We start from the raw sequence: 26,755 nt of genomic DNA, 5'->3' as shown, positions 1-26,755 counted from the left end.
AACAGAAGGATCAAACCTTAAAACGGGCTAAGTAGTACCGTTTGAACAAAAAGGATCCGTTTTGCTTTTTTTTTTTTTTTTTTTTTTTTTGTTGGTACGAAGGATCCGCTAGCTATGGAATGGGTATTTGCAAGCAATTAATGTACCTTCACATCCGATTGAAATACCAAATTACTAAATCTGCCAAGAGAAAGGATATAAAGGGATCCAAAGAGGCATTTACACACAAAAAGTACAAAGAAACACAGAGAAACTGTTACCGCCATAATGACGATTTTGATGCTGACAATGTTCAAACCCAGGTTACGAGGGATTGAGTGTCACGACATTATTAACTAAGCTAATTGACATCTGCACGACTGACGTAAATTAAAAATCGAGTAATATGAGGTATTTTAGGATAAGTTTGGACCATTACATTATCGCAGAATAAAATCTAAGTCGTGTCGAGAGGAAATAAAAGAAGGTAATCATTTCAAAACCCCAAAAAACAGAAAACAAAAACGTGGGTGTCCAACAAAATCATCAAAAAGTTGCCAATCTTTCACCAAAAAATGAGTTTGATACTGGGTAAAATTTGACTGTAAAAGTGAAGTATATATATGTTGGTTGGTCTACCCTAATCTCCTAAACTAAGCAAAAACTAAAATCAAAGAAAAACAAAAAATAATGTCAACCACCACTTCATTGCGGCTGTTACTGTCTACCCCTTTTAATCCTTCTTCTTCTTCATCAACAACAACTTCTTCTACTTTCTCTTCATTTCACTGCAAATGGGTTCTCCCCAAAAAATCATCTTTTTCCTCCAAGGTTTCATCCTTTTATCCACTTTGCTACTAAATTATGCTGTTTTTTGATTGATTGTGTTTTATTTTGGAATTTGATTTCTTTTTGTAATGTTGGTATTTGATGATTGAATGATTGAGATTGTTTTTATGATGTTTTTGTGGATTTTGGGATTTGGGTTGTTGCTGGATTTTTGTTTTGAAGTGGGAAATGGAATTGGGAGGTTTTGAATTGTGCTGTTTGTAGATAAAAGAACTAGGATTCGGTCCGGAAATCGGGTAGTTTTCCAAAATTTAGAAGCTTATGGTTAGTATGATGTGTACTGATGTTGAAAGTTTAGTTATTTTTGGGTAGAGGAAGTAGAATCTTAGGTGCAGTGGCCTTGTTTGTCTGCTCAATTTGTGACATTGTTATCAGGACTTGGTATTGCTTCGAATCTTCATCGGATTCATAATGCTGTTTGGTGGATATTTGTGTTGTGTTTGGATTTTGCTTGGACCCATGCACGGTTCTAAAGGATGATTCATGTCAGCCGACACCAAATCATTTTGGGATTAAGGCTCTGATGTTGTTGTTGTTTGCATTTTGCCTGGATTGGTTTGTAGCCTGGTAGGATCCCGACAGTGTTCGTCAGCAATGCTCATACCGATTCTAGTGGCTAGCGGTATGAACGTTAGTTTGCAGGATGTGTTTGTGGGCTTGAATTCAGTACTTGGGATATGGTTACACGTAGATTATTAAATGTGCCTTCTTTATGGATATAAACCTAATGAAAAACTCTGTCGATAGTGTAGCTGGGATGAGTGAAGGTTCTGAAAGTCAATGTGTTCCGTTAAATGTGTTCTTGGTTGATAGATAAGAATTGGGATACTAAGTTAAATTTGTGAGGAAGGGTCTTGTGTGACATTAAGGGTGGGGACCATTTCTTTTACATTTGTTGCCGGATCAAGTTAATGATTTTTTAGGGTTTTGAGGATTTAATTCGTTTGACAAGATAAGATAGATTCACGGTGATGCCAGAAAGGAGTATCCTTATAGAAGTTGAACTTGCTCAGCCACTTATGCTTATTCACGGAGATGCCAGAAAGGTGTATGTATTATTATAGAAGTAGTATATTTTTCAATTAGGAAACTATGCTTGGTAGTCATTTTCAGTAAGCATGAGATTGACAGAGAGAATCGCCCTAAGATGTAAATACTGGTGCAATTTTGGCCTTTTGCGATATCTGAAATGTTCTTATTGGCCAATCTTTGGCAAATCTCATACTTCCTAATATGATACTTAGTTTCTATTAATTTAATATTGGAATTAAACTTGATAGGTGTGTGGAACCGGAGACATTAGTTCACAGGTGGGGTTTTAGCCTTTTAGGTAGATTTTACTTAAATTGCTGAAAACAGAGAAAATGTAGCTAGATGGTCTGATTTGTAAAAGCTAGGCGCTGATATATTTCCCCTTTCAGCGCTGGCTAAATCTTTGGAGCGTTCACCCTTTTTAATTGATTTGAGTTGGTTTGACGTTGGGACCTACTTAAACCGTATTGGCTATGATAAACAGTTATAGAAGTTCGTCGTTTGAAGAAAGTATTTAAGTTGTAACATACTAACATGAAAGTGTAGCTTTTGCCATTTTTCTGTCAAAAGTTACATCTAAAAGAAGAAAAATTTGTGTTTTATGTGATACCATCATTAGTTATCACGGTCAAGGTAGCTTGAGTTCATCTGTCATTTTACATCATGGCATGTGGTTTTCACTAATGACTTAATACCAGGGACTGTTTTTTATGTACATGATAATCTGGTATAGTGGGCTGTTGCGAGTATGAAGAACCCTCATAACACGGACAAAGGGATGACAAGCATGGAAGATCCCACTGGCGTGTTTGGATCTGATGAAGAATCTGGCACCAAAATTCCATCACAAGCTAAATCCCTTGTGGAGGGATCAAGCTCAGTAATGGTGTCCGAGTATAAACCAATCCGTGATGTTGATTACATTCAGGTCCAGTATTTATTCATTTTGCTGTGGCTACCTTATAAAGTTTACCGAAATTTATATGTGACGTTTGTATGCAAGAGTCAGAAGTTGTATTCTTCATTTATTGTTAGGGTTGATGAGTTGATGACTTTTCCATCTGCATAAATATGTCTTACACAGGATTCACACGATATACTTATAATGTGGCGAAATACCGCTGTTACTGGGATAATAAAATTTTAAATTAACATGATGGCTTTCATACTGCTCGAATATTGCAGTATGAAACTTATTTTGTAATGTGGCATTAACATCAAATCGTTTTCATCTACCACATACCGGAGGGCGGAGGCCGGTATCCTCATCCCCATCCCTCCGTAATGTCAATGCAATTTTGCATTAAATAAATATAATTAGTTAGCAATTTAGGATTAAAATATACGAGTATTACATACTTTATGCTCTTTCTCAACATTGGTATCTGCTCTGTTGTTTGTGTAATTTTATATTAGATTTGTACATTGGATTATTGAGTAACAATTCATCTTGCGATTCATCTTACTTTTCCTATATCATATCTTCCGCAACTAATAAGTAGTAAATCTAAATTAGCTATGATTAATCCTCATTTTCTGGTCCTTGCAATATGCAACCGTCAGTTGTCCTTGCAATGAATCCTTATTTTAGAATGGTATACCAGAGTATGGAGCAATAATTGTGTTTGTACTTTTGTAGTTTATACTGCTTTACCTACGTTTTATTTTTAGAGTGTTAAATCTAGTTTAGCTATTGGTCATCCTCATGTTTCCGTTTTGGAATGTTCTACAGGAATTGTTGGCCATCCAGCAGCAAGGGCCACGATCAATAGGGTTTTTCGGAACCAGGAATATGGGCTTTATGCATCAAGAGCTAATCGAGATTCTTAGCTATGCTATGGTCATAACTGTACGTCCAATTCATTTTCGTCATTTCATATGCCGCCATTGACTTCCTTCCTTTTATTCATGACAAAGTTTGCTGTTTCTGCAGAACAACCACATATATACTTCCGGTGCCTCAGGGACTAATTCAGCTGTTATTAGAGGTGCATTGAGAGCTGAGAAACCGGAACTTCTTACTGTGATTCTGCCTCAAAGTTTAAAAAAGCAGTCTTCAGAGAGTCAAGAATTGTTGTCAAAAGTAAGACTTCACTTTCCTACATACTTTGTGATAATTATGAGTTGTTCAATATTTAGTTCATTCTTATTTCTTAAGCCCATTATGCCTGAAGAGTAGTATTAGGTTAGTGCAGGGTTCGCTGCTAGCATAACACTTGGACATTGAAGTCCATGCTATAATTCCTTCTTGGAATCAGATTTTCAATCATTGGTTGAACTTCCATTTAGAAAAAAAAAAAAAACTCTGCGTACTTTATAATTGAAGGAAACATTTTTCTTCAAGATCGGTGGTCTAGATATCTTCAATCCCCATACGTACCCCTTTATGTTAAACGTGGTTCCTGATTCCACAGTTGAACCATGTGTGGCCTCGTGGGGTTTTCATGTGGAAGGGAGCACAGCTCATGTAAATGTCATCTGTTCACATCAGAAGGTGTCTGTTAGAGGGCTGTGGAATCTCGATAGAGCCTTATTATCTTATTGTTACTACCAAACTTATCATTCTCCGATTTCCAAGGTTTTAGATGTTTTTGAATTTTGCGTGATTCCATAAAATAAGCTGTCTTAGCATGCAAGCGAAGAATATGGTTCATGATTTACTCGTTAATAGTTACGTGAACAGAGAATATCTATCTGCTAATTAATTGGATATGCCTTTAGATTGACTAATTCGACTTGCAGTGAAATTGTTTCTGGCAAGGAGTATAATCTTGGCAATAATTGAGTATGTATTAAGGATTCCTTACAATGTTATTGCAGGTGAAGAATGTCGTTGAGAAGCCTCATAATGATCACTTACCTCTGCTAGAAGCTAGCAGGTATGTAATAATTCGAGGTTCAATTATCTCTTGATATTGTTACAGGTCTCTGTATTTTCTCAAAGAAATCAAATATTAGCCTTGTATAAGCAATACAATTTATACAAAGAGGTTGTTTCTAGATGACCCGAGATGAACTACAATGTAGGAATGATACTTCACAATAGAAAGAACTCAAAGAAGCGCAACCACTTTAGTGAATCATTTTGCTTTATTCCATCTTATTAATCCAGAACCAAGAGTAAGGACTAAGGAGTCTTTGGCTCCATTTCATACATGGAACAAAATTATACAGTCTCCGTTTCATTGATTTCTTTCGCTTCCAACCATGGCACAATATTAAGGAAAGGATTAAACAGTACAGATAAGTGGGACACTTGACAGACCTTAAAGGAAAAGAAACGGAGGGGGTAAATTTTAGGAGGTTTGTGAGTAAATTATGCTATAATCACAGATTCACAGGCAATGCATCTGTAGAACCGTCACTTTCGACTAGTTCTCATATTTTCTTGAAAACAAATGTCGACCCCACATGTACATTGTTCTTCACTGTACTAGTCCGTTGCCAAGGTACCTTCTAAGGTCCTTATCAAATTTTGTTGCCACCCTCCGCGCCTCCTATTCCCCATTGCTTTTGCTATTCATTAGGCACTAATTATGAAAAAAAGGTCTTTCCTTCTGACCCGAGGTATATTTGTTAACATAAGTTTTCATGTGAGACGGGCTCATTATAAGATTATCATGAGACTTTGAGACCCACCAATATAATTAGTTATTTATTTCAGTTTTTTTTGGGTTAGTTAAAAGATAGTGTTTTTTTTTGGGGTAAAAAGGATTAGTCTCACATATATAACAATGAGACGGTCTATCAAGAGACTTGTTAACGTCTTAAACTGCTGAACTGCAGGCTATGCAACATGGACATAATCTCACAAGTCCAACAAATCATCTGTTTTGCATTTCACGATAGCAAATTACTCATGGAAACGTGTCAAGAAGCCAAGAACCTCCGTAAGATTGTAACTCTCTTCTACTTGGACTGACGAGGCGAAGGGTGCATTCTTTTCTGTATAGATTCATTCTGAACAAGGGTAGAACTAAAGGGTCGCTATTATTTCGGGACGAGGTTCATCAGCTTAACATTGTTTGTAGAGAAGGTTTATTACAGGACTTAAAATGGTGTCTTTACCAAGATTTTAGGAGACCATTTGGTCCTTTTTCTATATATAATCAGAAAAGCTCTTGTCGATTCATATCTCATCGCCGAAGATGCAAAGACACAGCCTCATGAACTGTATGCATATTTGGTGTGATGTTTGCTTAAGTACATAGTTGAAAGGAATTATATAGTTTCAAGAACAAATCACCCTCAGTCTTTTCATATGACTTATTGCTTCTTGCTTTGGTATACTCCTTTCATTCCAATCATTTAATCATTTATTTTTTGTGAGAGTATTTTAATCAAAGGTTAACAAATAAATGTGAGGGAGGGAGTACAACTATGATTGGGAATACTTGACCTAACGAGCAATTTATCTGAATTAAGTTTAATTGCATAATTTCGAATTTCGAGTCATTTTTTTTTTGGGGTAGATAATCCGGATACAAGTCGGGTAGGACCACTAGGGCAGTAAAACTCTCCCCCATGAGTTTTAACACTGCTGCATTCTCAGGGCTCGAACACGAGACATCTGATTAAGCTAGAATAACCCATTGTTAGTTGACCTCGAATTTCAAGTCATTGATCCAACCCAAATCACGGACAGACGACTTTTTTACGCTTAAAATTAAAATACATGGTTACTTTGAGAATTCACACTCCCTCTCATTCGCCAAATTATTTACATTTACTTCCTCCCATATAAGTGTACTAGACAATTACTTCCACCCATACCTCAAATTCTTTAGATTTTCCTTTTTCGGCATGTTTAACAAATTCTTTACGTTTCCTTTTTTGGATTTATATGCATGGTAGTATTGTACCGACGAAAGTCACATGCATGTGAGGTGTTAAATATCCACACCAAAAGCAAATATTAAGGCTTCGTTTGACAAGGCATTCCAGGTACCTAATTTGGTCAAAGTAGCTTATTTGACCAAAATTTCAAGTACCTTATTTTTTTGTAAGCGTTTGGCAAGTAGCTTATTTAACCAAATAAGCTACCCGAAATGAAATGCTACCTAGAGTAGCATTTGAAATTTCAGGTACCTGATTTGATTTAATTTCCCGTTTGTACCCCTTAAATTTATACTATTAAATAATTATCATATCCTTTTACGTCATTTCATCAAAATCAGTTATGTTTTCAGTTACGTTGCCAAACACTTTTTTATATAATCAGCTACCTTATCAGTTCCTAATTTTCAACTACCTTATCAGTTACCTTTTCAGGTTTCAGCTTAAGAATAGTGTATCTTTTAAAGAGTATATTATCTACGTGAATTCTTTATATTTACTCACTCTCTCTAAATTAACGGATTATAACTAACTTAAAACATTAGAAACCGTTAACTCCCCCTTTGTTCCCGCTTCTCCACTCACCTCCTCTTCCCTCTCATCTCATTTCCCTTTCCTTCTTTCTCTCTACACAACATTTCTCATTCTCATTCTAATTCAATTCATTATTCTTTCAACATTCTAATTCAATTCCCGATTTCGCAATCACATCACGCAACATTTCATCGATTCATTCCCATTTATTCATATCTTAATTAATTAATTAATTAATTCACTCATTCATTAATTCCAGTCATTTAATCGCTGTCGAAAGCGATGGAAGATCGCTTCGACGACCAAGACCCGTCCAACCTCAAAACCTACTCCCTATCCTCCCACCACCGTCAAGTCGAAGCTCCCTCCGTCACCAAAAACCGCGTCCCAACTCACCGTCATCATAACCGTAACCACAGCCTCGACATCGACCCTTCCCTCGCTTCCTCGTCATCATCCTCCTCCTCCTCGACCGTTGCTCCCGTCCGCTATGATCACTCTGTTTCCCTCCCTTCCCCTGGGCACACCGGCCCCACCCCGTCTCTCGCCCCGGACGACACCGACACCGAAGACGACTCCCGCCTCGCAATGCCCGAATTCACCGCCAGCGGCGGTGTAGGCATTTTCAAGACCCCTACTCGTGCTGCAGTCCACCCGACCCGTCCCCCAGCGCTTGAGCTTCGGCCTCACCCGCTGAGGGAAACTCAAGTCGGGAAGTTCCTCCGTACCATCGGGTGTACGGAGACACAATTGTGGGCCGGGCAGGAGAATGGGGTCAGGTTTTGGAATATTCGGGATGCGTATGAGGCGGGGAGTGGAGTCGGTGGGAGGGTGAGACGAGGAGACGAGGAAGCTGCTCCGTTTTATGAGTCTGCTAACTCGTCTCCTACGTATTGTATGGTGGTTGATCATGGGAATAGGTTGGTTTGGACCGGTCATAAAGACGGTAAGATTCGGTCTTGGAAAATGGATCAACCGAGTACTGGTGTTGATGAAGCAACGCCGTTTAAGGAAGGTCTTTCTTGGTCGGCTCATAAGGGCCCGGTTCTCTCTTTAACCATGTCTTGTTACGGTATGGTTCCATACTCTCTCTCGCTTTGTCCTGGTCATTTGTTTTAAATACGAGTGACATTGGTTATTGTGGCTTGATAGGTGACATATGGTCTGGCGGAGAAGGTGGCGTGATCAAGATATGGCCGTGGGAGTCGGTAGAGAAATCGCTTTCTTTATCTGTGGAGGAAAAGCACATGGCGGCCTTGCTAGTCGAGAGAGCAAATATCGACTTAAGAAGCCAAGTTACCGTGAATGGTGTCTGTCACATCTCGTCTTCTGATGTTAAGGTCATTCTTTCTGATCATGCTAGAGCCAGGATCTGGTGCGCGACTTCCCTCTCCTTCTCGTTATGGTACTTCTCGCTTCTCTACCCCTGTATAATACTCCCTCCTATTCCGGATAACTGTCCCATCGTTGAAATGGCACAAGAATTAAGAAAATGAGTGGATAACGGTAATGGACAATGAAAAGTACTAATAGGATGGGTTAAGGTCGGGTGGGCCGGTTGGGTTGTAGGTAATGAAAAGTAGCAAGGGTAGTATAGTCATTATGTAAGAAAAAAAACATTAGCGAAAAGGGACCAGGAGACAGTTATGTGAATAGACGGAAATGAACGATGAGTTTTTTATTCCGTGATTTTGTGCTGTTTTTGGACTTTGATGACTGTCTTTGTAGGGATGCGCGTACAAAGGAGCTTATAAAAGTGTTTAACATCGATGGGCACATAGAAAATCGAGCTGAGATGCCAGGGACCCAAGATCAACCAGCAGAGCCAGACGAGAAAGTAAAATTTGCCTCGACATCAAAGAAGGAAAAGTCTCAAGGCTTTCTGCAACGCTCACGCAACGCTATAATGGGTGCAGCAGATGCTGTACGCCGAGTAGCAAGAGGGTCAGGAGCATTTAACGAAGATAATAAGAAAACCGAGGCAATGATTCTAACTTCAGACGGAACAATTTGGAGTGGATGCTCAAATGGGTTACTTGTTCAATGGGATTCTAACGGAAATCGCTTACAGGAGTTTCATCACAATCCTACAGCTGTTCTGTGTTTCTGTACTCATGGTGCTCGACTTTGGGTCGGGCACGCTAGTGGTATCATCCAATTGTTGGACCTTGATGGGAATATTACATCGGGTTGGGTTGCGCATACTAGTCCGGTTATTAAGATGGCGATAGGAGGAGGGTATGTTTTTAGCATGGGTATTCATGGAGGTATTCGCGGTTGGCACCTTACGTCTCCTGGACCGATTGATAACATTATACGGCAAGGTCTGTCGGCTAAAGAATTGTTATACACCAGAAAAGAAGGTGTGAAGATTTTGGTTGGGTCGTGGAATGTAGGTCAGGGAAAACCCAATCCTGAAGGACTTAAGGCTTGGTTGGGTTCTGCAGCTTCGGATGTTGGAATTGTTGTGGTTGGGTTGCAGGAAGTTGAGATGGGTGCTGGCTTCCTTGCTATGTCTGCAGCTAAAGAGACGGTAAAGCCGACTTTTTTTAAGCTTTTTGATTGGCCGAGAGATTTAAGAAAAATAACAAATTAATTAATTTCAGTTCTTTTATTTTGCAAGTTTAGTTTCACAAATTTATATGTTTATTTACTAAGTTTTACAAAATACTATACAAGGTTGCATTATTATAATAAAATTGTCATTTCAAATCTACTTTATGCGCCCCGCACTTTAAATTTTAAGAAATAATTTTACAATACCCAACAAAAAATCTACTTTTAATTTTGTACAAATTTAGGTCAAAAAATAAAATTACCTTGCAAATGGAAAATCGATTTTTGAATAGAAATAATATAATGTGATTTCAGATTATGTACTTATAATATACTAGTATATTTTACAATTTTTTTAAGTAATTTTATTATTTAATCTGTCCAGAATAATGTATTTTTTATATCTAACTTAGTGTGCATTTTTTGCACGGGATTAAAACTAGTTGTCATTGTTGCTGAATGCTTTCTCTTCTCAAATCTCAACTGTCTTGTGTATACAGGTAGGATTAGAAGGGAGCGCCATTGGGCAAATGTGGCAAGATGCGATTGGCAAGGCTTTAGAGGAAGGTCCAATCTTTGAACGTGTAGGTTCTCGACAATTGGCGGCCTTACTGATCGCTATCTGGTAATAACCTCAAGTTCCGGTTCCACTGTTTCATTGTTCTGACCTCCTAAAACCATCAACTTTGGAACTGATTGCTTTCTTGTTACAGGGTAAGAAAGAAGTTAAGAACGCATGTCGGAGACCTTGATGTTGCAGCTGTTGCTTGTGGCTTTGGCCGAACAATTGGTAACAAGGTATGATTGCTGTACAAAACTATGAATTTTCTGTGTATCAGCATTATCTTGATGCACTGATGCATATGCTTGTGTAGGGAGGCGTAGGCGTAAGGTTGAGAGTCCATGACAGAATAATTTGCTTTGTCAACTGTCACTTAGCTGCGCATTTAGAGGCAGTAAACCGGAGAAATGCAGACTTTGATCACATCTTTCGTACAATGGTGTTCTCTCGACAGTCTCACTTGCTGAATGTCGCTGCTGGTATGAGACGTCTGCTTCTGTACTGCTCTCTTGCATTTACTTTTCTCTTCCGACTTCTCATTGATCGTCTTTCTTACAGCAGGAGCTTCTTCTGCTTCTCAAGTACTTCGCGCAAATGTATGTCATCTTATCTAATCTGCTCTGCAATATTAATGGAACGGAAAGTGTATTATTTTACTGAGACACCTGAATCTTGTAGGGTGCCAGTGGGGAAGACGCGAGAACGGATTTATCAGAGGCAGACATGGTTGTATTTTGTGGTGATTTTAACTATCGGCTCTTTGGAATATCTTACGATGAAGCCAGAGATCTTGTTTCTCAACGAAGTTTTGATTGGCTTCGAGAGAAGGATCAACTTAGAGCAGAAATGAAAGCTGGCAAAGTTTTTCAGGGAATGCGCGAGGCTGTTTTCAAATTTCCTCCCACCTACAAATTTGAGAAACATATCCCTGGTTTAGGAGGTAATTATTCTATATCAGTCATTTCAAGTCGGGTTATTTTCAAGTTTCCATATTCTTCTTCCGATTAGCATGGCCTGGGTCATTTCAGATCAGGTCAGTTTGTGCCAGCTCTACGTTTTGCCTCGGGCTAAGGCTAATCTTTTGGCTTATTGGTTTATTTTGGGTGATTCCGAAATTCCAAACCTTATTTTGGGTGATTCCAAAATTCCGGTCCAAGACCGGACCGGATTGGTTGGACCGGAATTACCCACTTTTACAAATACCGGATCGGACCGGTTGGACCAATAAAAATACAATTTTAAGAAAAAAATGCAAATAACAATAATTCCGGGCGTTCCGGTCCAAACCGGTCGGGATCGGAAAATACTGGTCCTGGACCGGACCGGACCGGAATTTTGGAAAATAGTGGACCGGAGACCGGACCGGAATTTTTAATTCCGGTTCCGGTCCACTAGATTCCGGTCTGGACCGGTTCATTTTTCTGGTCCGGACCGGATTATGCCCACCCCTACTGATAGCTGCATTCTTGATCTTTCACAGGTTACGACTCTGGAGAGAAGAAGCGGATTCCTGCATGGTGTGACAGGGTTATATATCGTGATTGTAGAACAGGCCAATCCGAGTGCAGTTTAAACTGCCCGGTTTTAAGCTCAATCCAGATGTATGTTAGGGTTTAGTGCTTGAATCAAACCAGAATGAACAAATCATCCTTTTTTTAAGTTTTTAACACCGGTTTTTTTTTTTTCAGGTACGAAGCATGCATGGAAGTTACAGACAGTGACCATAAACCTGTCCGGTGTAAATTCAGTGTACGTTTAGCTCGTGTAGATAGATCAGTCAGGAGAAAAGAGCATGGGGACATCATGAATACTAGCGAAGAAGTTAAAACTTTGCTTAAGGAATACGCTAAGCTACCGGAGATAACTGTTAACTCAGATAGTATCACTCTCCAAAACCAGGAGAGTTACAGTCTGCAAATCACTAACAAGAGTGATCAAGAGACAGCAGCGTTTCGTATTATATGTGAAGGTCAATCCCCGGTCAATGACGATGGGGAAGTTTCTGAGTTTCGTCCTAAAGGTTCCTTCGGCTTCCCTAGCTGGCTTGAGGTAATGCTTCATCCATTTTTCAACGATTTTACCAGTTAAGCTAACTGAAACGTGTTGCATTCTAAGATGTTAATAAAACGACATCTATCATTTTACGCAGGTTATGCCAGCATGTGGGGTAATCAGTCCCGGACAAACCATGGAAGTGATGGTACGCCATACAGAATTCCACACACTGGGCGATCTAGTGGAAGGCGTACCACAAAACTGGTGGTCGGAAGACACGAGGGATAAGGCTGTGATATTGGCAGTTCAAGTTCAGAATAGTTGTTCCATGGAGACTAAAAGGCATCAAGTTTATGTCCGCCATTGCTACTCATCCAAGTCATTTCGCATAGACTCAAGATCAAATAGCTCTAGGAAAGGAAATAAGGAAGCTCAGCCGTCATCAGACAACCAGCAGCACGATAACAACTCCGACTCTGGTGACCGCAGTTGATCTGTTCTGATTTATTTTTATTTAACTTTAGAAGTTTATGTGTAGTTGTCATAACATCAGTCTGTACATACATGAAGAAGTCAGACTAAACTCATTTTAAATCAGTTATTTTCCCTGTTATCTGAAAATACAGTGTAATTGTCAAATCTGATTTTTTCAGTTTATATATGAGCAGACAGAGATGTAGGCAGTGCAAATTTCTGCACTTCTTTAAATCCTGGGTCCGCTCCTGAAACCGAGATTAGTTGAAGTAGTAGTGTTAAACATGGGTTGCAAATCGGAGTGTCAGATGCGACTATTCTGTGTTAAACATGGAAATTGGAACCACAAAGACAGTTTTGATTACGGGTTTTGAATCCCGGTCATATACATGACAGCCTGAATTCAGCTAAACCGAAAAGGGAATATGACGAAAAATTGTAGTTGCATTAATAGTAGATTACATTCCAACATTCTGATTTCTGACTGTTGTTAGCATGAGAAATGATACTTGCCAGGTTACAGGAATGGATCTTGGCTCTACTCTATCTCAACTTAAAACTTCACTCGCGTTAATAATACCATGCTACTAACGATAAATTCAGCCTAAAAGCTCGCTGAATATATATAACATGTTTATTTTGACGACTTGATATTCTATAATAACAACAGTCTCGACCTCCCGACTTAAATATGTGTCATACCGCAGGACTGTGCCAAAGGAGAGTAGCTCTTTACAGAAGTAGCAAATCCAATTTCTTCATTCTTGTTTTCTGCCTCCTAGTTTCATCAGAGTACATACATCTTCTTGTTATATTCACTGCTCAGGTACTCGGGATCGGATACATTTACAGACATAGGATAGGAGAGGGACTTGCTCTCGGATTTCTTAATCCTTCTCGATCCCTCTATTCGATGCCTGACTACACAGTAGCACATGGACCCGATAGTTGGGATCATTATCACAGCCCCGATGACCGTTGCCCATATTGCTAGCCATTTCACGTGTGGACCGACCACCACATAAGATAGAGCGATGAAGGCGATTGAAATACAAATACAAGCCACCCACATGAGTTTGTTTATAAAAAACATGAGCTGTTTCTTTGCTTTTTGCTCTATGACCACCACAGACGTCTGGACGACAACAACAGCCAGAGAGATGAACAGTGACACACTGTCGAACACAAAAAAGATGATAAATGCCGCTGAATCTGCGATTTCGGCCTGCCCAAGTGAAGCGCCGGTCTTTTTTTGCTCCACATACTGACCCGGAACTTGGAATATAGCGGCAAAAGCAACAGTGGCTATGAGCACAGCAACAACTGTGGCCGAATTTATCGCATTGTTCAGGCCATTTTTATGGAGCTTCTTGACCTTATTTGCAATCTTCTGAACTTTAATATCAGTTTTATGTGTTTGTTTCAGCTGGCTTTTAATGTTATGTTTGATGTCGCTAACACTTTGCTTAAGCTGCTTTTCAGTGCTCGGAGGTTTTCCGAGCTCTTTGGAACTCAGGGCCCCGACCTCCCTTAAGATGGTAGCAAGCTCCGGAGGTCCAACTTTCTCAGCAATATCTAATGCAGTCTCACCTGCCTTGTTAATGGCATTCAGATTTATGCCCTCAATCGATAGAAGACAACGGACAATCTGCAGGTTTTAATAAAGATATAAGTTTCACCAGATCCAACCAGTACTCAAATTGTACCATCTTGGACCAATATTGATGCGAACCAAATGTCGAGGCCAAAACTACCCGACAAAACTATCCCATTCCCAAATATACCTAATAACGGTAAAATAACTAATTCGAAATCAGAGTTAAGTTCATCTACAAAATAAATGACAAACCTAAAGAAATTGGCTCGAAAAGATCCAACTCAGACGAGAGACCAGAATGATCAGACCTGTAAGTTGTAACCACCCTGCCAGAAGCGGCTATGTGCCCAAAATGACTTGCCCCAAAGTGAGTAACATAACTAGTGTGTTCCTGCCCGAGCTTACTCGGCCCAAATGAATCGTATGCGAGGTCTGATCATAGGTGGGGTTAAATGGCAACAAAAATTAAAGAGGAAAGCCCTTAGATATTAATGGGAGAATAACCATGCACCATGGGATCTATACGAACCATTTCAACTAAACTAGGCATAAAATCATTCACATTACTCCATTTTAAGACCTCATACCATCGCGAGTGTATATGTGTAGGCACATGCTCATTGGTGTAAGGAGGGGATTAAAATAGACTAACACTCACTCATACTTAAGAACTTAGTAGGATAGAAATTGACCTTTGTGCGACCCTTCTTTGTTGCAATATGCAGAGCCGTGTTTCCCTTATTATCTTCTAGACACACGATAGATGGATCAGGTTTAAGCAGTTCAATAACAATCTCTTGATTTTGGCCTTTAACAGCCATGTGCAATGCAACTTGACCCTTTCTATCTGTTCTAACCCCAATACTGGGATCCTTCTGCAATAGGGCCTTAACTACTTCTAAATGTCCCATTCTAGCTGCAGAGTGGAGCAAAGTCTTGCCATTATTCTTGGCTATCTTAGCAAGGTTGGAATCGGTTTCCAAGAGAAGATTTACGACATCAATGTTGCCTTGAGTAGCAGCAGTGTGAAGTGCCGTTGTATTAGATGGATCAGTTGTCATGGCCAAGTTAGGGAAAATTCGGAGAAGTTCTTTTAGCACTTCTGTATTATCAAAGAACAACGGAATGCTTTAGCATGAAAATATCCACCGCACAGGAGCGATTTAGTTAATCTAATACTTCCTCCGTCCCGGTCAATTGTTGTCCTTTGGTTTTGGCACAAAGACCAAGAAAAGAGGAAGGAGTCAATTACTAAATGACTAGCGGAACAAATTGAGTGTAAATGATCAAACTGCTCATTAATTCATTCTAAAAATAGAAAGGACAACAATTGACTGAGACACCCCAATATGGAAAAGGACAACAAATGAGCGGGACAGAGGGAGTATAAAATAAAATGATATCCGAGCAAATTCAAAGTGAGCTTGAACTAGAAGCTAAGAATAGACAAAGAAAACTCGACAACCGAGACAGAAACTTACCAACATGACCTTGTCTTGCAGCAATGTGAAAGGGATCAATACCACTCCTTGCCCCAATTGAAGCAGTGTGCAAGTCCAGATAATTCAAGAACTCCGCTACTACGGCAGCATGTCCATTCTCAGCAGCAACATAGAGAGGAGTCTCTCCTTCCTGATTTTGCATACAAAGCAAGCTCTTACAAGCACCATTATCACAACTCTGAAGAGTCTCCTTAACTTTGCTCAAATGACCGGCTCTAGCGAACAAATGAAGAGGCGTATCACCCCGCTTTCCAGGGGATTCCTTGCTCTTCTTCCTCTCACTACCTACAAAACTCAATTGCCTCTCCATTCTCAAATGCAAACTCTTCTGTTTCTCCAATAACCCTCGTACCCCACCTCGAAAACTCCCAAGTTTCTCCATAGTTTTACCAGAACTCTCTACTTTATCCACCCCATTTTGAAAACTCACTTGTTTTTCCATTACCTTTCGAAAACTCGGGTGTTTTTCCATAGTTTTACCCCCATTGTTCACCCCTTTCTCCATGATTAACCCTAAATCTTTCCAATCCCTGAAATCCCACTTCAAATCAGCTCAAAAACCACCCAATTTAACATTCAAGATCTCATCTTTATCCAAAATGAAAAACACCCAGTTCAGAAATCAACACACTAACACCTAAAACACAGAAATGATGATAACAGATTAACAATTACCTCAACAGAGAAATAGTGAAATACTACAACCACAATAACATTACGGGGTAAGGGGGGTCGGATATACGCGATCTTTTACACTTGTTCTAGCAACACAAAGAGGCTGTTTCCGAATAACCCAAGATGAAAATTGGGTCAAGAAATCCACATCAAAATTCACAGTCAAATTGTTCTAAAGCTAAAGACTTTCAATCAAATTACTACAACTAATACAGTGACAGCTATCTACTTCTTTGAACCTGAAAGGTAAGAATGAGACGTCACAAGCTTATGACCGTCACAAACAAAACTTGATGATTTGATTATTAAAAAAAGTAGGTTACCTTGTACAGTTGGTCCAACATAGAATCCCAGATTAACAGAAAATCTGAGTTCACTGCTGATACAGTGACAGCTATCTACTTCTTTGAACCTGAAAATTCAAGGTTTCAAAGATACCCAAAAGTTTAGATAAAAAGGGTTGAAAGGGTGTTATATGAAAATAAAATGAGAGAATTTGCATAAAAATTGACGCATTTGACAAATTATTGGACGTGGGAATTGAGAATAAATTGAGAATAAATTGAGAATAAATTAGTTTTGTAGTCTAGTGGTTGCACATGTTCATCTCTTTGTACAGTTTGTGGGGTTCCGTTGTATAATTTTCTTGCCTTTTGTCATTTAAGGGAACTCTACTTCATTTTGAAGGTATTTTGACTTACACAAAATCTCATTTGTGACGGCACATATCCGTCACTCTGGAGTGACGGATACCATTTTATCTCACAAAGTATTCGTTTTTCTCTCTCTCGCAACACTATTTATGTGGTTCTTTTCTCCACTAACCCATTTTATTACCATTTTAACTCACAAAATATCCGCTACAAATGGTGACCGTCGCGAGGAGACCAATTGTTTGACTTATTGAGTCATTTACTAAAATTTTGAAGAGACGGTCTTGATAGAAACACAAAATCTCATTTGTGGCAGTGCGTATCCGTCGGCTTTGGAGTGACGATACCATTTTCTCACAAATGACCCAAATAGAGGAGAGAGGAAAACATAGAGTCCCACCCTTGTCCCTTATTCGTTTTGTGAGTGGCATTCCCGTCACTGCTTCCGAAGCCGTCTTCAGGACTAATTGATGATCAAAATCGTATAATACAAATATGTCAATACGGTTCAATTGCATATTCGTTTTCATTTACCCGATTTTTTCGTTTATCTGAATACAGATTTCAAATGTTCACATTGAACTTTTGATAAAACGGAAAAATGATAATAACATGCTTATTTCGTACTCCTCTATTTTTCTTAATACGATTTCTCACATTTCTCGAATACACACACTTCTCTTTTCAATATTTCTCAAATTATATGCTTAAATATAGTGATATGTATACTCATATGAAAGAGTTTTTCATAAGTAATCTAATGGTATAATTTTTATAATTTTTTACCAAATATTTTGTTGTAAATATTAAAGTCAAAAGTTCGCCTCGAAAAAGCAAAACGTCATATATTAAAAAGTAGAGGGAGTATAATAAAAGTTAATAAATTATTAATTCAAATTCACTCGAACTTGATTTTACTTGTGCATGAATAAAACATAAAATCTCATGACAGATCAAATACAATACCATATTTTTAATAGGACAAACAATAAGTGGGATGGTGGGGCCAAAAATATCGCCACTTTCAAACTATTTGACCCGTCATTAGCTGTAAACGGATATATTTTTCTATAGCAAGACTAGCTGTAAATAAAATTAAGTGAAATTTAGCATACCAATTCTAACAAGAAATAACTTTACATTGAACCATTACTCATTCGTAATACTCCGTACTATTCTATTACTCGATATGACTTATGACATCTCCTAATCACGGTTCCTTTTAACATTATTTTAATCGATTGTGAGACGTCACCCTTTTACTCATCCTTGTAAAATTGATATGCATGGTTTTTTCTTCTTGACAATATATTCATGGCTCATGGAGAAAGAAGTTCCGTATAAACTTTTGTATACGAAATACTAAATTGTTAGACATATCCATTAATGTCGAAAATTCTTGTATCGACAACCATGTTTCATCTGAAACTTTAAACGATATATATGACTACTTTATGATTAAATGTAATCAAAATAGTATAATCAGGGTTATAGCTTATGGTAACTTATTTTTCATTTGTAATTACATTTGGCTATAAAATGGTTACAAAATCCTGATTTATTAACTTATTGTTTTAGATCAAAATAGTAAAACTTATAATCAGTGTTATAATTTACAGCTAGTCTTGCTTGTGACGGGCTAATCCTGTCACAAGCTTATGACCTTTTACAAAAAGAAAGAGGGGGTAAGGTGAGGTACCCTCCATGTGCTTCTCACTCACCTTTCAATGAGTATTTTGTGAGAGAAAACGGTATCCGTCACAACCTTATCGTAACCCAGTAAGACCAAAGACAAATTAAGATGTTTACACAGTTCAAGGAAAAGTGCTTCACATTATCTTATTGGTGGGCTGGGCCCACAAAGAAGATAGGTCAAGTGGGTCAAGTACCTAACAAAGTGAGACTTTGAGAGTGATTGCAAATGAAAAGGCTGCTATTTACGCACTCGTATGATTTTATAACACTTAAAAAACTGTTGCAAAAATGCAACATCCCACCACCGTCCACAGTGCGAAGTTTCTACGAAGGTCATGAAATGTGGATTTTGAGTAAACATTTGATGTAGATGTTGGGTAAAACCCATCTCGTGGAATAATTAGTGTGAGTCATAAACCATAATGTTATTGAAAACCCGTCTCATTGAATAAGTAGTGTTTTTTTTTTTTTAAGGTATGTAGATGTGGAGTAGTAAATATAGAAGATTGTCTTAGTTTGATTTATTGTATATCGATATCCTCAAATGTCTTTCAATGCTCCTCAAAATTTGTATGGTCGCTTTATTTGATCCGAGAAACCTTCCGTGTGATATGCGCAGAATTTGATTCCGGGAACCTAAAATCCCGAAACTGTGTGATATACAGTTCATTTGAGCTGTTCGGAGGTTGTACTGGAGCGTGTTTATATTTCTCCCGGTTTATCTACCACGTATCCAAGGTCATTTCAGGAGTTAACATGTTCGATTTTAACCCCAAATAACAAGTATTAATCAATTTCACGATTATCCGAGGTTCGACTAATGCTGGTTTATCGTATACCGGCACCCTCAAATGTCCTTCATTGCTCCTAAAAATTGGTGTGGTCGTTTTGTCTGACCTGAGGAACCTACTGTGTGATTTCCCGATAACTTGGTTTCGGGACCCTGGAATCCCTAAAAACGTGTTTTATACACTTCAATTTGAGCCGTTCGGGAGGTTGTACCGGACCATGTTTCTTTTCCTCTCAATTTTTCTTCCACGTGTTCAAGATTGTTTCAGGTGTTACTGATATAAAACTATCACAAGTTTTAACTAATTTAGAGTTATTTTGCAGCGGAATAAAAATATTGTATTTTTGGTGTTTTTAATATATGAACAACGAAAATAGTAAAGGATATGAAGTGAATTGCTCTCCTTCCTCGCAAGAAATTCGAAACAACACACAACTAACATTCAACCTCGCAAGGAAGAATGGTAACTATCTCACCCTCGCAAGAATGAAATAATAATCTTAAAACTCGCAAGTAATAAGCAACAAGAAATTTTTTATTGATTCTCAAACTCTATTTATTTTAATAAAATTGACATACAAGCTCTCTATTTATACTACTAACATTACCGTAAACTAACTAGAAAATAATATAACAACTACCTTAACTAGGATTAGGAAAATAACAGACTTTCCTAAATTTATTAGGAAACTCTCCTATATTTATTAGAAAAATAATAACAAACTGACTCGAATTAGGAAACTAATTATAGGACTCGATTTAGGGAAGTAAACTCGAGAACAATTTCAACCAAGCTTCCATCTTAGTTCGCCAAAATAGCGTCACCCGCGTACAATCTGGACAGCTCAACTTAAAACGACCATATCTCCTTCGTTATTTAACCAAATAAAACGTATGACCACTTGTTGGAAAGCTAACATCATGTACTTTCAATTAGAATAAGAATCAGACCATAATTAGCTATATTTTTGAAGATATTTAGCTTTTAAATCAAGTAAACGAATCTGAAATGTCAAGAGTGACTTGAACTTGCATTTTGAACATATACCCATGTCCCTCCTGTATCAGTTACCTTATTTGATTAAAGCTCCAAATTACAAGGATTAATCCATTTTTCGCGATGTTCTCATGTTCGACTTAGGCTGTTTTATCGTATACCAGCGCCCCTAAATGTCCTCCGTTGCTCCTCAAATTTTGTGTGGCTGCTTTATCTGACCCGAGGAACCTTGTGTGTGATTTCCGGAAAATTTTGTTTCGGGACTCTGGAATCTCGAAAATCGTGTATTATACACTTTAATTTGAACGTTCGGGAGGGCGTACCCGACCACGTTTTTTTTCTCCCGGTTTTTCAACCATGTGTCCAAGGTTATTTCAGCATTTAACCCATTCGATTTCAGGCCCAAATAACGAGTATTAATCCGTTTTTCACGAGTATATTTGAGGTTCGACGAATGCTGATTTATCGCATACCGGCCGACACTCCCAAATGTTCTATGTTGCTCCTCAAATTTAGTGTGGCTGCTTTACCTGATCTGAGAAACCTTCTGTGTGATTTATAGAGAATTCTGTTTCAGGAACCTGGAATCCCGAAAATCGTTTATTACAGTTCGATTTGAGTCATTTGGGAGGTCGTACCGGACCAAATTTCATTTTCTTCTAGTTTTTCAATCAATTATCGAGGTCATTTCAGCAGTTAACCAATTCGATTTCAGGCCCAAATAACGAGTATTAATCCATTTTTGACGATTATCCGAGTTCGATAAATGCTAGTTTATCGCATACCGGCACCCTCAAATGTCCTCCGTTGCTCCTCAAATTTTGTGTGGTCGCTTTACCTGATCCGATGAATCTTCCGTGTGATTTTCGGAGCATTTTGTTCAGAGACCCTAGAATCTCAAAAATCGTGTATTATACTTCAATTTGAGTCGTTCGGGAGGTCGTATCAGACCACGTTTCATTTTCTCCCGTTTTTTCAACCACGTGTTCGAGGTTATTTCAACATTTAACCAATTCGATTTCAGGCCCAAATAACGAGTAGTAATTCATTTTTCACGATTATCCGAGGTTCGACGAATACTGGTTTATCGCATACCGGCACCCAAATATCCTCCGTTGCTCCTCAAATTTTGTGTGGTCGCTTTATCTTACCCGAGGAACCTTCTGTGTGATTTTCGGAAAATTTTGTTCCGGGACTCTGGAATCTTGAAAACCGTGTATTATAATACACTTTAATTTGAACCGTTCGGGAGAGTGTACCGGACCACGTTTTTTTTCTCCCGTTTTTCTACCACGTTTCCAAGGTCATTTCAGGATTTATTCAATTCGATTTCAGGCCCAAATAGCGAGTATTAATTCGTTTTTCACGAGTATTTGAGGTTCGACGAATGCTGGTATATTGCATACCGGCACCCGCAAAAGTCCTCCGTTGCTTCTCAAATTTTGTGTGACCGTTTTACGTGATCCGAGAAACTTTATTTGTGATTTAAAGAGAATTTTGTTCTGAGACTCAGAATCTCGAAAACCGTGTATTATATTATTTATATATTAACCAACTTAATATAATAGAAGTTGATAGGTTGAGTTGTTTTGACTAAAAAAAAAAAAAGATAAACTTCAAAAAGAAAATTAAAAAAACATTGGCCATTAATTTTATTACACACAACAAACAAGTAAACGATGTGACAATGAGTTTATGAGTACAAAGGTGAAATATAGCACTCACCTAAGTACGCAATTCAACTCGGGGCCTAAAATACACAAACAAACTAAATTGTGTTAAACAAAAGCACACATAATTCAAACGAAATTTAAAAACGACATCACATCTAATGGCCAATTAGAAAAAAGCACTGACACATTCTACACCGGAGTTGAAGTATTGTTCTCACCATTCGTAACCTGCGTATACACCAACAAATTGTGAGTAATAAGTATATGTAAGAACAACAAGTCTCTCTTGTGACGGACATATCTGTCATAAGCTTGCGACAGGTCAAATAATATTCATGTGGTTAGATAAGACAAAACAGATTGTTACTCCCTAGATATTCTGCTTTTGTCTTATCTACCCCACATGGATAATATTTAACCCGTTGTAAGCTTACGACGGATATACCCGTTACAAATGGGAATTTGTGAGGTAAGAACTACATATACTAGGTTATTGTGTGTGCGTGTCGGACATGATTCATGCCATGTAACAAGTGTTTGGTACACCAAAATTAGTCATGATACATACCGACAGTTTGACTTATATCCTCAATATTATTTCGCAAATTGTGTCGTGTTTAGTTTAGTAATTTTCTTACGGAAATCGGGTGTTCAAATTCCTAACATAAGTATAATAAGCATACTCGTACACAAAATTACAATTTACAAGTGTACTATAATTACTGCAAAATATAATATTTTTTTAGAGTAAATTAAAAATAACTCCCTTTTCAAATCCAGTTTTTAAAAATTACTCCCTTATATAATTTTTTCCTAAAATTACTCCCTTAAGATGCACTTTTATCAAAAATTGCTTCAAAATTCCAATTTAGGTGTCTTATTACGTATGTTTATGAACTTATTCCGTTTGTATCTTAGCCAATTTATACTTTAAAAGGTATAACAATGAAGAATAAGATCAAAAACATACGAAATAAGTCGCCTAAATTAAACTTTTGAAGCAATTTTTGATAAAAGTGCATTTTAAGGGAGTAATTTTAGAAAAAAATTATATAAGGGAGTAATTAAAAAAAACTGAATTTTAAAAGGGAGTTATTTTTAATTTACTCATTTTTTTATTATTATTGCATTATCTCACCTGGCTCGGATTACCTGAAACTCCGATAAACCAAGAGGGCTTTGATAACACCACTTCAACCCCTATATTTTGATGTCTCGGACCCATTTTGTCATGATAAATCAAGCATTATGAACTCATTTAGTTAGTATTAGCCTAGTCCGAGTTCTTTTCCCTCATGCTTAGTGTAAGACCTCTTTTGAGCTTTTTCCCGTACTTATGAATCCTTTTGTAGGTACCATGCTCGAAAATGTAAGAGGAACGGAACTTGGAACGGAATTTACTCGAAGAATGGAAGCAACTATGAGGAGTTACAGAAGAGGGTACAATGACACCCGACCGGGTATAACCTTACCCGGTCAGGTACCTCTTACCCGTTTGGCGTTTTTAGCTTTTTTCAGCCCATTTTGACATTTTACCCGAGAGGGTATAATTGTACCCGCCCGGGTATAATTGTACCCTCCCGGGTACAATTTACTCCCTCGGCTGCAGTTTTCGTCTTCTTCTTTTTGTACTCTCACCTAACTTTTTGGAGGCATATATATACTTGATTTCCCAGAAAATTAGGGATCCAATCCTAGTTTGGGGAAGAAATTTGTAAGGTTAAGAGAGGAAACTCAAATCCTTTGTAACTTGGCAATCATTCTTCATCAATCAAAGATTATTATTATTGTTCTTATCTTGTTCTTCCTTATTGTTCATCCTTTCAATAGTTGGTATTGTTTCTTTCCTTTTTCTCTTTTCTCCCTTGTTCTTCAATTGTTTTCCATTGTTGTTTGTTGTTGTTAGATTTCTTGTTGTTGGAAGTTGTTGAAACTTGTTGTTTGTTGATAGTTTAGTCAAAGTCTCTCTCTCTCTTGTTTATTGTTTATGTTAAAATTGTTGTTGTTGTTTGTTTGTTGTTGCTACTTTCATCATTGTTCATCTTTTCATTGTTCATCTTTCCTTTGTTTCTCTTTCATTTGTTCATCTTTGGATAGTTGTCCTCAAAGACTTAATCTTTGAGTTGATTTGGTTAAAGATTGTGTCTTTTAGTTTAATCAACCTTGTTATTAGATTAAATCATCTTTCTTTACAACTATTGTTGGATTGTTGCATGTTTAGTAGTAAAATCCATCTTCCAACCATGTTTGTGACCAAAGTTTCCATCTTTATTGTTTATTTTGCGATTAGGACCATGATTAGTGAGTAGTCTTCCACTAGGGCTCGGTTTGACCCAACATGAGTAATTTCACTAATTGAATTTCATAAAGGCTAATTATTTGGGGAAATTGGTGAGGGTAGTTTAGAGGATTGACATGGTTTATGGGTTGACTTTTGGGTAGTGTTGACTTACGACCCTTGACCACCAACGAGAGTTGGTTAGGTTGTGATTTGGATACCCGAGACTTGACCCTATTGTTATCCTTGGTTGAGACCGAAAGGGAGAACCGGGGTAGGACACCTCTAAACTAGCGTTTGAAATCGACCCTCGAGAGAGGGAGTGGGATGACCCGGGAATTGACGGGGCTTAATGACCTTAGCAAATATTGGACTACCTTGGGAATAATGCATGTTTTTGGGGTAGTCGGGTATTAAGTTAGGGATTCCGACCTTCGAACCCGAGAGGGGGGTTGGTGGGTAGTACTAGTGTCCTATTTCGAACCCGAGAGGGGGGTCTTAGGCGAATTAGAGTTGTCACCTCCTCACCTAACTACCCTTGTGATTAGCCTAGAGATTTGATTGTGTGGAATTACGAATTGTTTGGGAAGAACCGAGTCTTAGGTTTTTAACCCATTTGATTTACAACCTTTCTTTCTATCTTGCTCTTTCTCCTATTTCTTATTTAGCTTGTTTTTCCTTGTTTTTGGTAGTTCTAGCATAACCTTCTCCCTTTATTGTCGACTTAGCTAAACGATAGAGTTAAAACGATTAGTAGTCTTCCTAGCTCCTTGTGGGATCGACCCTTAATAGTGTACAACGATAAAATCGTGCACTTGCGAGGTATAGCTTGATACCATCAAGTTTTTGGCGCCGTTGCCGGGGAGTTCGGCTAGATATTAATTGTTTTCGTTCTAGTTTAGACTAAGTCTTTTGTTTCTAATCCCTCTCTTGAGTGTGTAGGACTTTTTGCATGAGAAGAAGAAATCGTAGAGGTCAACCAATTCGACCGATTGACCACGAGATCGAAGCAACCGCAAGAAGACTAAATTCACTTCGAAGAAGAGGGCTTATTGAAACACCAATTCCTCAAGAAAATTTAGTGATTGAGGGCCTACGAGAAGAACCCCGCGTCTTTGAAACTTTCGAAAATCCTTTTGCAACACCGGAAACGGAGGTAACAATGGCCGCGGTACCTATGAGAGATAACTTGGCTCCGAAAAAAGTGGTGAATCCGAGTATTGTGAAGCCACCTATTCAAGCCAACAATTTTGATGTGAAAGCCACCTTGCTACAACTTGTCCAAGGGAACCAATTCGGAGGCGGAGCCACCGAAAACCCCAACGAGCATCTCAACGAGTTCTTGGATAGTTGTGACATGTTCAAGGCCAATGGAGTGACGGAGGATGCCGTACGCCTTAGGCTTTTCCCTTACTCTTTGAGGGGAAGTGCCAAGGAGTGGCTTAAAAGTTGTGAACCCGACTCTCTTCGGACTTGGGACGATGTCTCTAAGGCTTTTCTCAACAAGTATTTCCCACCCCAACGAACCGCAAGAATCAAGAGTGAGCTCCAAGGGTTCACCCAACAAGAAGATGAGACCCTTTATGAAGCATGGGAGAGGTACAAGGGCCTCCAAAGGCTATGTCCTCACCACGGTATTGGGGATGATGAGCTCATCAACAATTTCTATGAAGGGTTAAACAATGAGATGAAGATGAACCTTGATTCCGGTTCGGGGAAGGGAGCTTTGGATAAGATAGACCACAAGACGGCGAAAGAGCTTATTGAAGAAATGGCTTCTCGTACCTTTCATTGGAACAATGATAGGCACAAGAGGAAAGGGAAGTCAACGGTCGAATCGGCCAACAATGTGGAAGTGAAGGAGATGATAGAAGAGCTTAAGCAACAAGTTGCTTTGATGAGCTCAAGCAAAACATCTAGCAATTCTTCTATGAGGAACCAAGTCTATAATTGTGAGCTTTGTGGAGACCAAGGACACCCACCCAATGAGTGTCCTTTGGTGGTTGGAGATGGCAATTGTATGGAGCAAGTGAACGGGATATGGGAGTCTAGTCCGGCCAAGCAAGCATTTAACAACA

The 26,755-nt window shown here is 38.5% G+C and overlaps 3 protein-coding genes, 1 long non-coding RNA gene and 1 other non-coding gene across 8 annotated transcripts; 2 read left to right on the top strand and 3 right to left on the bottom strand.

Annotated features, from left to right (window-relative positions):
- Positions 1-549: 549 nt before the first annotated feature.
- LOC141618896 (uncharacterized) lies at positions 550-5,992 on the top strand. Of its 2 annotated transcripts, XM_074435959.1 has the most exons (7): positions 550-810; positions 2,109-2,138; positions 2,594-2,788; positions 3,593-3,709; positions 3,794-3,943; positions 4,681-4,739; positions 5,647-5,992. In XM_074435959.1, the coding sequence occupies exons 1-7, from the start codon at positions 670-672 to the stop codon at positions 5,780-5,782; spliced, it is 828 nt and encodes a 275-aa protein (XP_074292060.1). In that variant the 5' UTR covers positions 550-669; the 3' UTR covers positions 5,783-5,992. The 2 variants fall into 2 exon arrangements, with proteins under 2 accessions (XP_074292060.1, XP_074292061.1); XM_074435960.1 differs by lacking the exon at positions 2,109-2,138.
- A 1,287-nt stretch (positions 5,993-7,279) lies between these two features.
- On the top strand, positions 7,280-13,278 carry LOC141618894 (type I inositol polyphosphate 5-phosphatase 12-like). Of its 2 annotated transcripts, none has more exons than XM_074435954.1 (11): positions 7,280-8,302; positions 8,383-8,635; positions 8,959-9,763; positions 10,287-10,411; positions 10,500-10,584; positions 10,662-10,827; positions 10,907-10,944; positions 11,027-11,288; positions 11,829-11,949; positions 12,037-12,397; positions 12,498-13,278. In XM_074435954.1, the coding sequence occupies exons 1-11, from the start codon at positions 7,513-7,515 to the stop codon at positions 12,834-12,836; spliced, it is 3,345 nt and encodes a 1,114-aa protein (XP_074292055.1). In that variant the 5' UTR covers positions 7,280-7,512; the 3' UTR covers positions 12,837-13,278. The 2 variants fall into 2 exon arrangements, with proteins under 2 accessions (XP_074292055.1, XP_074292056.1); XM_074435955.1 differs by having other exon boundaries at positions 7,326-8,302; positions 10,910-10,944.
- Positions 13,244-17,223, bottom strand: LOC141618895 (uncharacterized). 2 transcript variants are annotated; one of them, XM_074435957.1, is made up of 4 exons: positions 16,915-17,223; positions 15,896-16,553; positions 15,107-15,516; positions 13,244-14,465 (listed from the first exon to the last, which is right to left on the bottom strand). In XM_074435957.1, exons 2-4 carry the CDS (start codon positions 16,419-16,421, stop codon positions 13,605-13,607), a joined length of 1,797 nt encoding a protein of 598 aa, XP_074292058.1. In that variant the 5' UTR covers positions 16,422-16,553; positions 16,915-17,223; the 3' UTR covers positions 13,244-13,604. The 2 variants fall into 2 exon arrangements, with proteins under 2 accessions (XP_074292058.1, XP_074292059.1); XM_074435958.1 differs by having other exon boundaries at positions 15,896-16,446; positions 16,915-17,211.
- A 5,131-nt stretch (positions 17,224-22,354) lies between these two features.
- On the bottom strand, positions 22,355-23,582 carry LOC141618899 (uncharacterized). The gene is made up of 2 exons (XR_012531524.1): positions 23,538-23,582; positions 22,355-22,627 (listed from the first exon to the last, which is right to left on the bottom strand). It is a non-coding gene; the product is annotated as an uncharacterized LOC141618899 (long non-coding RNA).
- Positions 23,583-26,208: 2,626 nt separating this feature from the next.
- Positions 26,209-26,315, bottom strand: LOC141624477 (small nucleolar RNA R71). Its single transcript, XR_012534284.1, has one exon. It is a non-coding gene; the product is annotated as a small nucleolar RNA R71 (small nucleolar RNA).
- Positions 26,316-26,755: the final 440 nt, after the last annotated feature.

This window comes from Silene latifolia, chromosome X, assembly GCF_048544455.1.
Source record: "Silene latifolia isolate original U9 population chromosome X, ASM4854445v1, whole genome shotgun sequence".
Taxonomy (NCBI): Eukaryota; Viridiplantae; Streptophyta; class Magnoliopsida; order Caryophyllales; family Caryophyllaceae; genus Silene; species Silene latifolia.
Note: the sequence above shows the minus strand (reverse complement) of the source record. Positions and strands in the feature narration are given on the sequence as shown.

Bases quoted from the DNA above. Each gene is read 5' to 3' on its own strand.
- LOC141618895 (XM_074435957.1), bottom strand. From the start codon at position 16,421: ATGGAGAAAGGGGTGAACAATGGGGGTAAAACTATGGAAAAACACCCG. The intron at 15,517-15,895 runs GTAAGTTTCTGT...TTGATAATACAG, and splicing joins TGCAAGACAAGGTCATGTTG to AAGTGCTAAAAGAACTTCTC. The intron at 14,466-15,106 runs GTCAATTTCTAT...TAAAACCTGCAG, and splicing joins CAAAGAAGGGTCGCACAAAG to ATTGTCCGTTGTCTTCTATC.
- LOC141618894 (XM_074435954.1), top strand. From the start codon at position 7,513: ATGGAAGATCGCTTCGACGACCAAGACCCGTCCAACCTCAAAACCTAC. The intron at 11,289-11,828 runs GTAATTATTCTA...GATCTTTCACAG, and splicing joins ACATATCCCTGGTTTAGGAG to GTTACGACTCTGGAGAGAAG. The intron at 12,398-12,497 runs GTAATGCTTCAT...CATTTTACGCAG, and splicing joins GCTTCCCTAGCTGGCTTGAG to GTTATGCCAGCATGTGGGGT.
- LOC141618896 (XM_074435959.1), top strand. From the start codon at position 670: ATGTCAACCACCACTTCATTGCGGCTGTTACTGTCTACCCCTTTTAAT. The intron at 811-2,108 runs GTTTCATCCTTT...TAAACTTGATAG, and splicing joins AATCATCTTTTTCCTCCAAG to GTGTGTGGAACCGGAGACAT. The intron at 2,789-3,592 runs GTCCAGTATTTA...AATGTTCTACAG, and splicing joins GTGATGTTGATTACATTCAG to GAATTGTTGGCCATCCAGCA.